This window comes from Aythya marila, assembly GCF_965140915.1.
Source record: "Aythya marila genome assembly, chromosome: 2".
Taxonomy (NCBI): domain Eukaryota; kingdom Metazoa; phylum Chordata; class Aves; order Anseriformes; family Anatidae; genus Aythya; species Aythya marila.
This window is the reverse complement of record NC_139043.1, coordinates 22,328,463-22,344,060: the sequence shown is the minus strand read 5'-3', so window position 1 is coordinate 22,344,060 and position 15,598 is coordinate 22,328,463. Positions and strand designations below refer to the sequence as shown.

Here is a 15,598-nt window from a genome sequence, read left to right as displayed (position 1 = left end):
CTTTTATGGTTTGTGAGGAGGAAAGAAAGTTTTTTACACAGTGTGTCCACTGAGCTATTCGCCATCCCAAGCCTCTCTACAGCAGGGAGCAGAGGATTTTTACATTCTTCCCAGCTGCTCAATTAGAGGTGGGCTGCAACACCTGGGAGAAGCAAGAATGTTAACACAGCTGAAACCAAACTTGTTTGTAAAACTCTTCATTTTAGCTTGATTTGTGGGTATATGGTTTTGTTCTTCATTTTTATTTTTTATTTTTTTGAAATTCAGGTCTAAATGTTTGAACATAGATATTCCTCTACATTTCATACCTTGCAGTTTCTTTATTAATACCGTATTAAACACCAGGACAGGATACTTCATCCCTTATCACACACTTTTTGTCCCTTGAAAGCTAAGCAAATAGAAAAGTTTTGCAAGTAGGTTTTCTGCAATTTGAAGGTGATGCTTTCATGCCAAAAACGGTTAATGGAACTGAACTTATATGACCAGAATCACAAAAGCTCATTTGTGGGCATAAAGATGTGACAGGGAGCTGTGATATAATTTCTTCAGGATCGAGATTAATTGCCTTTGTTTTTCCACTGATCACCTTTTTGAGGTAGTTCAATACACCTCAAATTAAAACCAGGCAGGAAGCAAGCAAGAGCAAAGAAACTTATATACCCAATATTGTCAGTACCATTATCTCATACGTAACTCAGCCAGCTGGAAGGTTTTGCCACAAAACCCTACTACCTGCCACTGGTAGCAATTTATGTTTTTATAGCAACACATGGTCTTTTTGGCAATCTTGAGCAGAAGCAAAATCCCAACAATTAACACATGTGCTCCCAGGGTGCATTTTAACTAGGAAATGACTGGATGCTCTAAGTCATCCAGGCAGCCTACAAACTTGAAGCTTTCTGGTGGTCTTAGCAATGAATTACAAATTGATGCCAGAACTGTTAAGCACTACAGACTGTGGATTAAAACACCTCCTCTCTTTTCTTGATCAACACCTTTCATCCTTATCTTCTGAGTAGAAATGGATGGATTAGGTACCAGGTGCCAGAATCTAGCTTCTCATCTAACTGATGTATGAGAACCAGCGTTTGTCCTCAAAAGGCCCAATTTATGCCTCATCTAGCCAGCCACCTTCTATTTACTCTTATAATATGAATTTTCAGGTAAGAAAAGAAGGTTGCATATCTTTTTCCTATTCATGTATTATGCTATAGTTCAGAAAGGCTTGGGGCTAAAAGCTCTGGATTTATCCATTGAAAAGTAAAACTGGTTGTGATCCACAACAGCCCCACAGTTCCCAGCCTGCACAGAGACAGTCATGCCAAAATACATAATGTTTTTGGTGTGGAACAAATACCTAATAGGGCTTTGTATTTGCTTGATTTACTTCTACTAATTATTCCATGATAATTTGGGCTCCACCCATCACTACTAAGGCAGGATAGAGTTGTGTGTGAAACTCTTTTGCTGGGCAAAGGATTAGTGTACAGTACTCAGGCAATGGCTTGGGGTTCAAGTACACAATCATGCTATTGTAGTGTAAGAACTTACCATACAGCAAGTATATACTGCCTCTGGCTCTACTGCTGGCCATGGAAATGTGAGGTAATATAATGTGGTTATACTTTTTTCATTGCAGCTAATTCCAGTAATTCCACACCTACTGCATATGGACAGTTATTACAAGCCAAAAGGTTTCCAGTAACTTGTAAAGCTGTGGTAATTTTCTCATTTACCTGGTATCTGGAGCTTTTAAGTGTTCCCACAATACAACTAATGAATAACGCACTTCATTTCATTATAAGTCATTGTTTCATTAACCAGTTTTTTGACTGAAGGAAGTATCGGTACGTGCAAGAATCAAAGAAACTTCAAAATCATATCCTTGACCTCAGACTTTAAGATCAAACACATTAACTTGACTCTTCATTTGCATGTGTTCATGTACATCTCTGCAAAGAGTTATTCTTCTGATCCAGTTGCCCAGTTTAGGTTCAGTATGCTACAGAATCAGGCTGGAGATGACAAGCTAATGACAAATGAGGAATGCCAAACACTGCATTGCATTGAGCTGAAGAGAAGAGGTAATAGGTGCAGGAATTTTCAGTTATGTATTCAACTGAAATTATTTAATACTTCAGTTAAATTATTTAACTGAAAGTATTTAACACACTCACAGTGTAATTCAGATAATACAGAATAACCCAAGAAATTATTTCCAAAAAAAATCAGGTTTAATGGAAGCAATTAAGGGATAAATTTGTCTATTAGATAGACTAAATCCAGAGTAGCCCCATAATAAAGTAGTCTAGCATCCTGTAAAAGTATCGTTAATTCAAAATGCTGGCAGCCTAATAGAATGATTTGATTCTAAAGATTTTTCAGTTCCATCAGAAACTTATCAAGTGGTTTCTTTGGCTCATTACATTTCATTTGTTTGCCCCTCAGCCTACCTGTTTTGCTGCTTCTGAGATGTCTATCATCTCTGCCTTAATACAATGAAGTCTGCAGTATGGAGAAAAACAACTACACAGGCAACTGTGAACATATACATTGAACGAAATCCTTGAATGCAGAGCTTTAAGAGCATGACTGCAACTGCCTCTACCACAAGTCCACCTGTCTGCCAAAATCACTGTATTCAATTATCTGCGTTTCAGGAGCATTCAAAAATCCCGCATTGGCAGACTGCTGCACAAAAATGAAAATAAGAAATGAAATCCCAACTCCACTTACACCTCACAACAAAATGTTAATTTTCATCTACAGTCTATGCCTCAAAGTACCTACAGACCAAGAGAACTTCCTTCCATTTACCCCCGTGTTTCCCGCATACCAGTGTGATAAGTGTTTCTGAGCTCTTGTCAAGTGGTTCATACTGCCATAGATTTTAAAACCCCATAGGTTGCATTAAATGAGTCCCTTTCTAATATACTGTCATTTGTACTATGACCCATAAAAATCATTGTAACAATGATTTTTTCAATTTTTTCAATGTGAAACATTTTTTCAATGTTTCCTTGAAACAGATGGGCCTCTGATACCCAGGGTTCTGATCACTCTGGGGAAAATGAAATTGCCTGCTAATTCTTGTTTCAAGTGGTGATCCTACTTAATCTATACATTTATCTGGGATAAATTAAACAAGAATGTTGAATAAGAAGAATATAAAATAATGTCTGAGTTCTTAAAATGAGTGATATATTTTCATTGTAAATTTACTTTTTTAAATTAAGAAGACTGTATTTTCTTTTTTGTCATGTCCACAGCAGTTTTAAGTAGCTTGTCAGTACAGTGACATGTTTTAATGGTGGACTTGGCAGTGCTAATTTAAAGGTTACACCAGATGATCTTAGAAGTCTTCTCCAACGTAAATGTTTCTATGATTCTATGAATACGTACAAGAACCAACCTCCACCAGTAAAAATGGCAGCAAATTTTAGCTTTGTCTTTTTAAAGAAAATTACAATATCAATTTCTCTCCCACATAAAGATTTAGAAATGAATATTTCAGTTAAATGAACCATAACATCACAAAGACCATTCTTTTCAAAAATATACTTTTACGGTTTAAAATCAGTAGAAAGAACAAACTTTCAGTACATTTGTAATCTTTGTGTAAGCTGTATCTGCAGTGTAGAAGGCAAGATGTTAACAACGATGTAGGCAGTAAGATTAATGTTCTGATACTTCTCAGAAAGAATGTAATGACATCTTTTTTGATAGAGTAAGTATAAAAAGAGAGTAAGAAATAAATTCCGTGCTCTAGTGAACTAACTAAATGTGGGGAAAATGAAGGCAATTCTTCCATAAATCTGGGAGGATTCAGAATTTGACTTGTCAAAATTGTATATTACCTTCCACAAGAACTGAAGAATATGAAAAGCTTTTCTATGTTTCCTAGGTTTAAAAAAAAAGAAAAGTAGTATCTTTTGCTAACCCATTTCTAGCTTATCCTCATTCTTGAAAAACACCAGACTCTCCCAGCTCTTTTTCCCTTTCTTTCCCCCCTGAGGCTACCCTTCTGGCACTACAAAATTCAAGTTTTCCTAACATAATGAAAAGCCCTGAATGATTTCTGTCCAGTCCGAGTGATAGATATGTGTGGGCTAATATGTGTGGGCCTTGGAGTAAGTGACTCCCCTGACATCCTTGGTAATGGCCAGAAGAACAGACAAAGATTCCCAAAGAGCAGCAAGGAAAAAGACAACCAGGTGTACATGTTAAAGAGAACTTAAGTTTTCTTTATGCCTTGTAGACCACAGTATGAGAAAAGGGAGTATACAAAGAGAGTAAAGGAAATGCAGATGACAGCAAGAGGCTGATGTCTTTACTTATTTGTGCACAAATATATGCTTTTGAGAAGTGAGGTTTCAGAGAATTTCCATATTACCACCTTCAGTGACATCATTAATTCTTGTCATTTTTTTCCAAGTGGGTTAAAAGCCCAATAATAAAGGCACTGACAGAAGGAGAGTAAGGAAATACTTTGTAAGTTACTTTCAACTTCCTTAAAAACATTTGCCTTCAGAAAGGAAATTAACTTGCTTTCTCCCACTCTTACCCTTGAGGCCCTGCTGCACATTCCAGGCACTGACAGAAAAAAAGAAAGTTCATGTTGCAACAGCCTGGGAGATTTATGCGCAGATGAGGTGATTCAGACTTGCTGTCCAACAGAGAATACAAGAACACTCTGCTTGTTTGCAGGATAGTGTTTCGTCTGTGCTCTTAAAAAACAAACAGATCCCAAAAGGAAACACTGTGTGTTCAGTACAGCTCAGCGGGACATGAGTCAGCCCTTTTGTGAACATTGCCACATTTCATATTATAACTGTTTTTTTGGCCTATCTGTAAGATAAATTAATTGAATAGAAAGGAGGTCAACTTTGTCAAGTTTATACTGCAGTTAATGTTCAATTATTCAGCATATCAGAGACTGGAATACTCTTAATGATAGTAAAACACTGCTGCGCTGAAAGCATGAGCCAGAAGTGTCCAGGTGTCTGGGGTTCAGAAGGGCTTATTGACCCTGACTGAGATGTGGTAACACCGTGGGATCCGGGGTTGGAAGCATTCAGGTGATTCTGGTACTGTTAGGGTTGACTGGTTCGAAATCTCTGAACTACGTAAATAGCTCTTGCACTAGAAGAAACATGACAGTATTTGTGTGGCACTATATCTAAGTTAATGACGAGGAACTGGACCTGAGCTGGCTCTGAACAGGATGGACCTGCCTTTCCCATCTGCATGTGACATGGCTGATCTTCAGCCTGGACCGTGAGCACAAAGATAGCTGAGAGTTGATGGAATTTCCTCTCCTAGGAGGCAGCTGTCCACTTGCTGAGTTCAGCTGGCACTGCCTGTGTAGGTTAACTGGACATGTCCTAAGTACCTCAAGGGAGGGTGCAAGGAGGACAGAGCCAGGATCAGGCCGGTAGTGTGGCCGAGCGGTCTAAGGCGCTGGATTAAGGCTCCAGTCTCTTCGGGGGTGTGGGTTTGAATCCCACTGCTGCCAGCAGCTCTTTTATAGAACCAGTCATCTTGAATGAAATCACACAGCAAATGTGGGACAACCCAGAGGATCAGGCTCAGTCAGTCTCCCACAGTATTCTCCCGGAGAAGTTGGCAGCCCATGGCTTGGACAGGTACACGCTTTGCTGGGTTAAAAACTGGCTGGATGGCTGGACCCAGAGTGGTGTTGAATAGAGTGAAATCCAGCTGGCAACTGCTCACCAGTGGTGTTCCGTTGATGTTGGGACCCATCCTCTTCAATATCTTTATCAATGATTTGGACGAGGGAATTGGGTGTACCCTCAGTTAAGTTTGCAGATGACACCAAGCTGGGAGGAAGTGTCCATCTGCTGGAGGGTACGAAGGCCCTGCAGAGGGACCTGGACAGGGTTGATGGGCAGAGGCCAAGGGGATGAGGTTCAACATGGCTCAGTGCCAGGTACTGCACTTTGGCCACAACAACCGTATGCAGTGCTACTGGCCTGGGGGAGAGTGGCTGGAAAGCTGTGCAGAGGAAAAGGATCTGGGGTGTGCTGGTTGATGCTCGCCTGGACATGAGCCAGCAGTGTGCCCAGGTGGCCAAGAAGGCCAACAACATCCTGGCTTGTACCAGGAATAGTACAGCCAGCAGGAGCAGGGACGTGATCGTCCCCCTGTATTCAGCTCTGGTAAGGCAGCACCTCAAATGCTGTGTTAAGCTTTGGGCCCCTCACTATAAGAAGGACATTGAGGCCCCAGAATGTGTCCAGAGAAGGGCTACGAAGGTGGTGAAGGGCCTGGAACAAAAGTCTCACAAGGAGCCACTGAGGGAGCTGGGGTTGTTTAGTAGAGGAGACTCAGGCAAGACCTCATTGCTTTCTGCAACTACCTGAAAGGAAGGTGTGGGGAGCTAGGGGTCGGCCTCTTCTCACAGGTAACTAGTGATAGGACTAGAGAAAATGGCCTCAAGGTGTGCCAGGGGAGGTTTAGGTTGGAAATGTAGGAGAAAGAGTAGTGAAGCATTGAAATGGGTTGCTCTGGGAGGTGGTGGTGTCACTGTCTCTGGAGGTGTTTAAGGAGAGGTTGTACCTGGTGCTTAGGGACGTGGTCTAGTGAGTGATAGTGGTGGTAGGGGGATGGCTGGACCAGATGATCTTGGAGGTCCTTACCAACTTTAATGATTCTATGATTATCACTAACATTTTGATTTTCATTTACCTTGTTGTTGCGTTCAACACCAGTGTAATCTGCTTCAGGTGGAATCTTTATATGTAGCTCAGCTTCATAGGCTCCTTCTCCATCATTCCTTGGATTTATTATGAGCATTACACAGTTTTCTTCTCCAATTATTAGCGGATCTTTATCTCTATATAGAACATACAACTTGTCAGGAATTAAAACATCCACAAGTATGATTTACATATGATTAAAGCAGAAGGCCAATTTGCTCTCATAGCATCTGCTCTGGAAAAATATTCTGTGAATACAGAGTAAAAGTTTTTCATAAAAAATAATCCCATGGTAAAGTATGCAAGCACCTGGGAAGGAGACAGTTCAAAGGAAAACACATACTATGGATGATCAGAGTAGACTACCAGAGAACCTGAAAGTCAGTTGCATAAAATTTCAGAGCCTGACTACTTTCTACCTAGAGACAAGTATCTACTGGAGGAAAGTACTTGCCACCAGAGACCCATTAGCACTTCTCTCTGGAGGGAACAGAATTGGTGGGATTTCAGTTATCCGTTCATGCCTGTTGTACAGGGAACAGACAGAAGCTCTCCTGAGAACTGCAATAGCACTGTGCCCTTTCCTTTCACAGATATCTACTGATTTTGATGGCACAGAGACAGGTAACAGGACAACATTGAACAACAATTGGTGTTATCTCTTGGCATTCAGAGAACTAGTACTGCTCCTAACACTTGTAAACTGTATTTTCAATGATAACATTTAAACACCATGAACATGTCTGACAAATACATACTTTATAAGTGTATATTTCTCCACTTCTTGGTTTTCTAGATGAAAAATCTGGAAATCAGGTAAGAATAAGTAGCAAACAACAGAACTGTGCTTCATTTTGCTAAAGCAGTTAGAATTGTCTGGGTTTTGTTATATACAGCATTAGTTTTTTTATTTTACTTACGGCATAGCAGAAAGCTGCAAGTCAGGAATGCACAAGTTGTCCTCCCCACAGTCTACCAGAATGTAAGCCTGTGTAGTCACAAAATAGGTATATATAATACAGTTAGTATATGCTTGAAAGTCCAAATCACTTCATTAAATATCCCAAATTTAAATGTCTTAAGTGTCACTATCACTGCCCTTCTGAATTTATCTCCTTTCTACAAGTTCCTTTCCACTTGAGTACTGTTGGAGACTATTTAGATTGTAAACTATGTCCTTACCAGAATAATAACATCTTTCAGGCCCTTTCCCACAGTAACTTGGCTTACATATCATAAAATGCAATCAAAACTATGAACACAACAAAATTTTGGAAATGCTTTAAAGGATTCCCTGGTTCTATATTTATCTTCAATATACATTTTGAACTAATTAAACCCTCGTTGTGCAATTTCTGGGCCTGATACTCTGTTTAAAGAAAAATGACACACATTATACTCCTAAACGTTTTTGAGTTTATATACAGAAGATGCTGCATGCAAAATTCATACCTGTTCTGTTACTGAGCTTTTCTGGTAATAATTCAGTATTGGCTTCACAGTCAAGCCGTCTTCAAAATGGGATTCATCCAAGCTATAATTCAAGTTTATATTGATGGGAGACAATTTATCTCTAAATTCTGTTTCATCCTGTGAGAGACAGTCATATAATAAAAAACAAGAGTTTAAAGTAATTCCTTCAGATGAGTAGGGTATTGCAACAGATTCAGAATTAGTCTTATTGAAGGTAAAGAGTTGGTTCTTTGACAGGTGCTGGCCAAAATCTGCCTATTTGTAACATCATTATGAAAGCAAAATGACTCACATGGAACTGGAATGCCCAGAACACATTGCCTCCACAGCCCCACATCTGGAAGAAGCTGGCTGAACTGAGTAGACTCAGAATTTTTTCAAAGCATCAGCTTAAAAGAAGCTGTTTAAAAGAGACATGCAAAACCAAATGCTATCAGCTGCTGCCCATCTTCTGTTTGGAATGGAGGGAGTGCATGCGTGGATTTGTGGAGGTAACATTGTTGGTTTGTTCCATAACCAATGACATATATGGACTAGTGATGGTAAAACTCCACCAACTCCTTGTTTCGATGCTGTCTTACATATTTCTTGAGATTCCCCCATTTCATCTCCCACTACATTTCTAGGACCAGCCTTGAAATCTGCTTTAATGGCAGGAGGTAATTCCAGCTGCAAGTGAGTAACCAACGACCTTTGCTCCTTCATAACTTAAGTGCCACTGTTTTAATTTTTCAAAAAATATTTTAAAAGATTTTAAAAATATTCTAAATAATATATTAATTTAGGCCAATGTTGTTGGCGACACGCCTTTAACATATTTGTTGGAACTGAGTTGAAATGACATTTAACAAGTTCAGTTGATTATTGTACTGCAAATACTATAAGAGCAAACAATGTTGCACTTTTGTATAAGGAGATGCAGTGTTTAATCAGAATTTCCAGAAGAGCATGAAATGAACATATTTGTACACAGAAGAACCGTACACTCTTCTTCAAAGGAAGTCTTTCTTTTATATTTTCATTGACAAAAAATGAGACAAAGATTTACATGGGAATTCTTGCTGAGGTAGAAGAATGGTCTGGACACTCAGACCAGACCTTTCTTATCTCTCATTTCCGTAATTCTGGGATCTAAGAACACTGGAAAATGTTCTTGCTTTTCCAAAGGGCTCCCCCTTTTTATTCATCTTTTAAAATTCCTGATACTACTCAAATTATGGTGACAGTCCAAAATATTTTAAACTTACTCTGAGATAAACAAGAAAGTCCTGGCAACGGAGCTGTTTCTGTCTTTCTATCACAATGGAGAAGTAATGATGTGACTGATGGTAGTCAAAGAAGAGAGTCCTTTTAACAGCTCCTTTCTGTTTCAATGAATCTAACTGCAATTCACCTTTCAGCACTAAAGAATATAAGTAAATTGAGTATTTATTTACTTAACATGGAAAGAAAAAATAGCAAACAATTCATTAAATATTATAGTTAATAACTAGCATTAACATAACAAATAACCAGCAAAGTCTTCCAAGTAAAACTAATCCATGCCCAAGGTATCTGTCCGTTTAGGAGCATACTAGTTTTTGATGCAAAGTATGTCCTACATGTAACTTCAGTCAAGCTTTGCAAGTTCATTTACAGATCATATGTGTACTACACGGGAAATCTGTTTTTTATTTTTGTTTTCTTGTTTATTTGTTTTTCAAAACAGAACATTCTCCAGCTGGGTACAATCTTATTTTTGTTTGTAAAATGGCTAAAAATTAATAAAAAATCCTTCAAGTGAATAGGACAAGCTTTGTGTTTATATAAGTACCACTTTAACTGCATTTTCATACCTTAGGAACATTGTAGTCCTATTATCTTTCAAAGCATAAGAAAAAAAAAAATCTGAATTTAAGTGGGACAGACTAAATTACAGGAATATAAAACATTTCTTACCTATCGCATCTGAAATACTTTGACCTTCAAATGCTGCGCAGACTCTTACTGTAAAACTATGTATAAAAAGAAGAAGTAATTATTAGCAGAAAGAGAGCTGACCTGGGGAATAGTAAATCCCAAATCATACCCATGTTCTTGTTTCTTTTTCTTAAATGATGTTCATTGAATCTGTGTTTAGGCACCCAACATATCCCCTAAGTCAGCAAGTCTCCCAGGCTCCACCAATACTCAAAGAAGACAGGGTATCCTCAGAATATCTTCCCTGGAAAGATGTAGAGAACTTTTCCCACTAATTCTGGAGAAAGCCTATAGAGATCACCCTTTAATACTACTGGCAAAGTTGGGTTCCTAATACTGAGCTTCAGCAAGCCACCATTGTATGAGGCTGCCTGCAGAAGTCCTTTCTGCTTTATCATGCTGAAGAAAGAAAGACTTCCATGATTTCAAGATGTGCAATTCAATACAAAGTGTCTCTGGTTAACAGTCATTTTCATGGAATACTTTAATGGGTTCAGAAAATATTTTGCTTTGTATCAGCTGAACATGGGTAGTAAGTCATCATTGGAAGATGTGAAACCAGCATATTTTACAGTAATACCTTGGGTTAAATAGAAATATTTTTGAATTAGTCATTGCTCTTATTCTCCATGCAGTGGATTAAAAACCAGCAACACAATCTTTAAAATAACCTGCAATCATATTCTAATTGAATGTTTGCTTTCGCTGACAAACATAATGAAACTGTGCCACATATGGTATTCATATAACTTTCATGACCTTATTAAATATTTTCCTCTTGGCCAAAAAAATTGCCTTATGCCATTAAGCTATGCTTAACCACAGCCTTCAAATGACATTAGGAGTGTCGATTCACGTTCCATGCAGATATTGCAAATTCAGTCACATTCCTGCTTCTTTAGAATTATGAGTTAACAGATGAAGAACCGATCATTTGCTGACACACAAGGGCAAGAACAAACAACATGAAAGAGAAAAGCATGTGTAATTGCATAAATGCGGTTTAGACATCAGGCTTCACAAACTAGTCTGACATGTCATAGCATAGGAGAGCATTTCCTCAAATGTAAACTCACAAGCTGCCACTGTGTGTTGAACTTGGTGATCTCACTTCCTGAAATCTCAAATAATTTTTGCACTATCCTGTTTAAAAAATAGTTGAGTTAAAAATCCAGCTTGAAATGGATTGTAATCAGAAATGAATTGATTGTTAAATAGCACAACTATAACATATATTTAATTTATTTTAATGAATGCAATAATTCGTAATACACATTTGATAACCCAAGTCATGTTCTGAAGTAATATGGTAAGAGCCAAGATTTAATCCTTCCTTTCCAGGCACAGCATGTCAAGAAGAGTGCAAAAAAATCAAACTTTTGGAATTTATCAGTCTCTTGGCTCTGCCCATCTGACTGGCAAGACTGTGGGTTTAGCAGAATTCCATCACCCATTTCTGATTTCGAGGATATTCAGTTCAGAAACAGTTCTAAAGAGAGATATCCTCATCACTTTGACAAGAAGTTGCCGTTGAGATTTTGCAGGATGTTTAGCTGTGAGAAAATGAAAACGGAGGAGAAGGTAGACCACAGAAGAGGCCAGGAGTCTAAAATATTTTTGAGATTTAAGATCTGACTCCTTGGCACATGAAGAAACATAATAATTGATCTTCTGAGCTTGCAGGAGCCATAAAGCAAACAAGACAATTAACAATAAAAGGAAGGAAACTTCAGCAGGTAAGAAATGACTGGGAAATGGCCCATCATCCTTAAGCATATGATCTTTTCTGTGCTGTCAGTCTTATCTCTCTGTAGGAGATCTCTGCACTGCATTTATTCAACAGTGTCTGCCATCACTATCAGCTCATGGTTTGAGTAGTATTCAGTTGTGGCTATGAAATACAGGGAAAGCATTAAAACTGAACACACCAGCTTTCCCTGGTAATCTTGGACCAACAAAGCAGTTTGTTTGAACTAATTTTATGTTCTTCAGTTAGACAGAAACATTTTTAGTGGTATTAGAAAAAGCTTAAAAGTATTTCTCTTCATTCAAAACAACACGTGGCATAGATAGGGATAGTATCTTGAGAAGTGAAAATAATATTAGAAAAACAAAGAAGATGATTTCTGCCCAAAAATGTTTTTTGGGGCTGCTATTTTTACCAGAAATAACTGAATTTAATCTGGCTATGCTACAGGGTGAAAAAAATAGGAAGCGTACTTCAGGAAGTGATAAACTTGAAATTATCAGATCCTACCAGAAATTACTTGCCATTGTTGGCTATTTTTTCAGAATACAGAACTGCACACAGAGAGGAAGATGGATAATGCCTTAGCAGAAAGGCACTCAAAGTTTTGATGGTATAGACCTTCATCTGCGCAAAGTAATGAGGCCCTTCAGTCCCTGACTGTGGGGCACTGATCACATCCAGGTTCCAATGAAGTCAACGGAAGAAGGAATTGCTACCTCTATCTTTCAAACTTTTTTTTTTAAAAAAGTCTGTTTACATTCAAAGTTGCAGAATTTGTTCCAAATTTGTTAGTTTTGGTAACTCAGAAATAGCCATGTTTTAAACATAGCAGAGAAATAATTATATATGTTTCTAGAAGTTCAGGACAATTCTCTTAAGATTGTGTATAAAAATAACTTTTTATGCATGCTTCCTCTGCACTTCAGTCTTCCAAATTATATTATGGCAAAAATAATATTTTCCTAATACTAGAAAGTGTACAATAATCTACGTTATTCATACTTTACACTTCCTGAAACTGTTCTGGTAGTAGGTTTTCTTTCACTCTAATTTTGCAATGTCAGTCAGTAGACATTTTATACTAGCAGCACAGCTGGCTAAGAGATACAGAAATCTATCCCAAGGGACTAAAGAATTCCTTGCCTGTTGGAGTTTCCCTACTAATTATTTTCATATGTACAATACAAGCTTATATCAACTAAGGAGAAAAATTACAGCATGGAAAATAGCAGCTGGTCTTCAGTCAGTTCATAATACAAACTAAATCTTCAGGGAAGAATATTTTAGAATAAAGCGGACAGAAATTAAATTATGCTCATAATAAAAGTCTCGTAGATATGAACCAAACATCTTCTGGCTTTTTGTAATACAGAAGTAAAAAGTAATGAAAAAACTTCATGTTACACAAGCCCTTTTTGAACAGTACCTTGCAGCAGGAATACATTTTTAGCAGAGATGTTTTTATTCACTCATGTTGTGAAAAAAAAAACAACAAATTGTATCTTTTTTTTTCTTCCAGTAAACTGTCAGTAAATGCTATAATATTGGTATTTTTTTCCAGTATAAAACTTATCCAAAGGATTCTTTAGAAGTCTTAAAAACTGAAGTTTTGGGGAAAAAAAATCAAATGCACATGGAACAATGAATATGCTACAGCCCAATGTTGATATTGTAATTTTTTTATTGCATTGACTATTAAACAAAATTTGCTTGAATCAAAATATAAAGATGGATCTTTATCTGGAACCTACTCCAGAAAGGACTAAACGTTTTAAAGTTCTGGGACCACACAGTTCTACCGAGTGCATTCTACCTTCCTCTGTAGGTGGGTGATTTTACTACACACAATGTAGAAATGAGGAACATAATGATAAATATAAGCAGTTCCGTATAGAGTAAAAGAATAGAGTAAAAGTGAAAATCTCTTGAAAACCCTGTCCCAGATTTTGACAATCAGTAGATGTAGCACTTCTGAGTCACAAATTGCACCCACTGCATTTACAGCCCATATATTTAGTGGTTTAATGGTGTCAGAGTTGAGTTCCTGTACGTCTCTTAAGTAAACTGTTTCTGGTCATGATTATTTTTTATTTTTCATATTTATCAATTTGATGTAAAACCTCCTCTGCTAACTATTATGTTTGTGACTATTTTTAGAACTCATTTCCCATAAAGAATGTCTCCAGTGTGGGGACTCCCTCTGACCACTTCTAGTTTAAAAGTGGTGAAAAATTAGTGCAGTCACCTTGTCTTTCTCCTTTACCCCTTGATATTCTTTTCATACATCCCATGTTCTGCAGGCTTTGTGCCCCTAATGTGTTTAGTTAAAATGCTACAGCTAGTTTTTATATTTTAGAAATCTGTTCCGTACAGTCTCTCTGGCAAGACTTACTGGAATTTTATATTCAACTTGCAAGTGTTTATGCTCTGTTTTGTTTTTAGTTTCCTCATTTGTTATGATTTCAACTTCTAAAAAGCATCTAATGTATTTCTAATAGCCTGTTTTATCAGCTGTTATTTGGGGTCTTTTCTAAGTGACTTTCTTATAGTACTGTAAATGCACCTGCATGTGGTGTTAATAGTACTAGATAGCCTCCAACTGTCCTACGACATTTATATTTGTAACTGATCCTGAATTGTTTCAATTTGCTTCAAGGTTCTGAGTGTACTTTTTCTTTTCAAAGTTAAATGCTACTATGGCAGAGGGTTTCTCTTTTAAGGCTCTATCCAACATTGTCCTGCCTGATGCACTAAAAATATCTTTCCTCTGACCAAAGACAGCCAGAAACAACATCCCATGAACTGCTCTCAGCGTAGTGAGCAGGACACCTTCTCTCTTCCACAAAGGACTAAGATCTCTCTTTCTGTTGCAGAAATTGGTGGGACTACCAGCTCTTTGCATCACTTTCACTGTGATATTTTCTCAGCAAAGATGTGTGTTTTGTCAGGTGAATGCTTTGTCAATCTTGGCTGTTGCACGTTTCACTCATTCAGACACTGAATGTGATTTTGCAGCTTGATCCTGTAAGACACTGAACATCTTCCCATGAAGGAGGATATCACACCACTGAACTTTTAGCTACTTCATTTAGAGAATCTGTGAAGTATTGGAAGGTGTCAAAAAGAACTCTGTTCTATATAATTTTTGTTGTTGTTGAGCTTATAGCATATTTGAATACCTGTACATTCAACAAAAAGCGGCAAGAAAAGCTAGGAGTGGGAGGTTATTTGAGAAAGAAGAGGATGCTGAAGATGTTTTTTGTCTAATCATGAACTTACCAGGCTACCAAAAGCTGAGAGCCAGGGAGCTGACAAGTCTTATTGTCTGGATTCACAATCATAGGGTTCAGAATAAGCAGAGCACTCACGGTCACAACAGGTCTGGCTCTAAGTGACAGAAATAACATTCACTACATACAGCACATTAGTACCTAACTTACACCAGAGAAAACAACTGAGATAGACACAAAGAAGTTTGAAATGTAGGGTTACTTGGTAGAAAATACTTTTAAAATGCTGCTCCTACCCAAAAGACCCTTGATATTTTTGGGGATCAGAAACTATGATACCTTCTGCTATGACATTTCGAAAGTTCTTCACAAAAAAAACACAGGTTAACAGCACACAGCATCGCTGAAACAGTATGCTACACTTAACAATAGGTCTGTCCTGGGATTCACGCACATCAGACACA

At 37.8% G+C, this 15,598-nt stretch overlaps 1 protein-coding gene across 1 annotated transcript in view; it reads right to left on the bottom strand.

Annotated features, from left to right (window-relative positions):
- ITGA8 (integrin subunit alpha 8) overlaps positions 1-15,598 on the bottom strand; it is a 109,168-nt gene that overhangs the window by 49,453 nt on the left and 44,117 nt on the right. Inside the window, exons 15-20 of the mRNA XM_082754700.1 lie at positions 15,184-15,291; positions 10,134-10,189; positions 9,443-9,597; positions 8,175-8,312; positions 7,643-7,710; positions 6,712-6,859 (exon numbers count right to left, since the gene is read on the bottom strand). Coding sequence (XP_082610826.1) covers positions 6,712-6,859; positions 7,643-7,710; positions 8,175-8,312; positions 9,443-9,597; positions 10,134-10,189; positions 15,184-15,291 — 673 coding nt within the window. The remainder of the gene's footprint in view (positions 1-6,711; positions 6,860-7,642; positions 7,711-8,174; positions 8,313-9,442; positions 9,598-10,133; positions 10,190-15,183; positions 15,292-15,598) is intronic.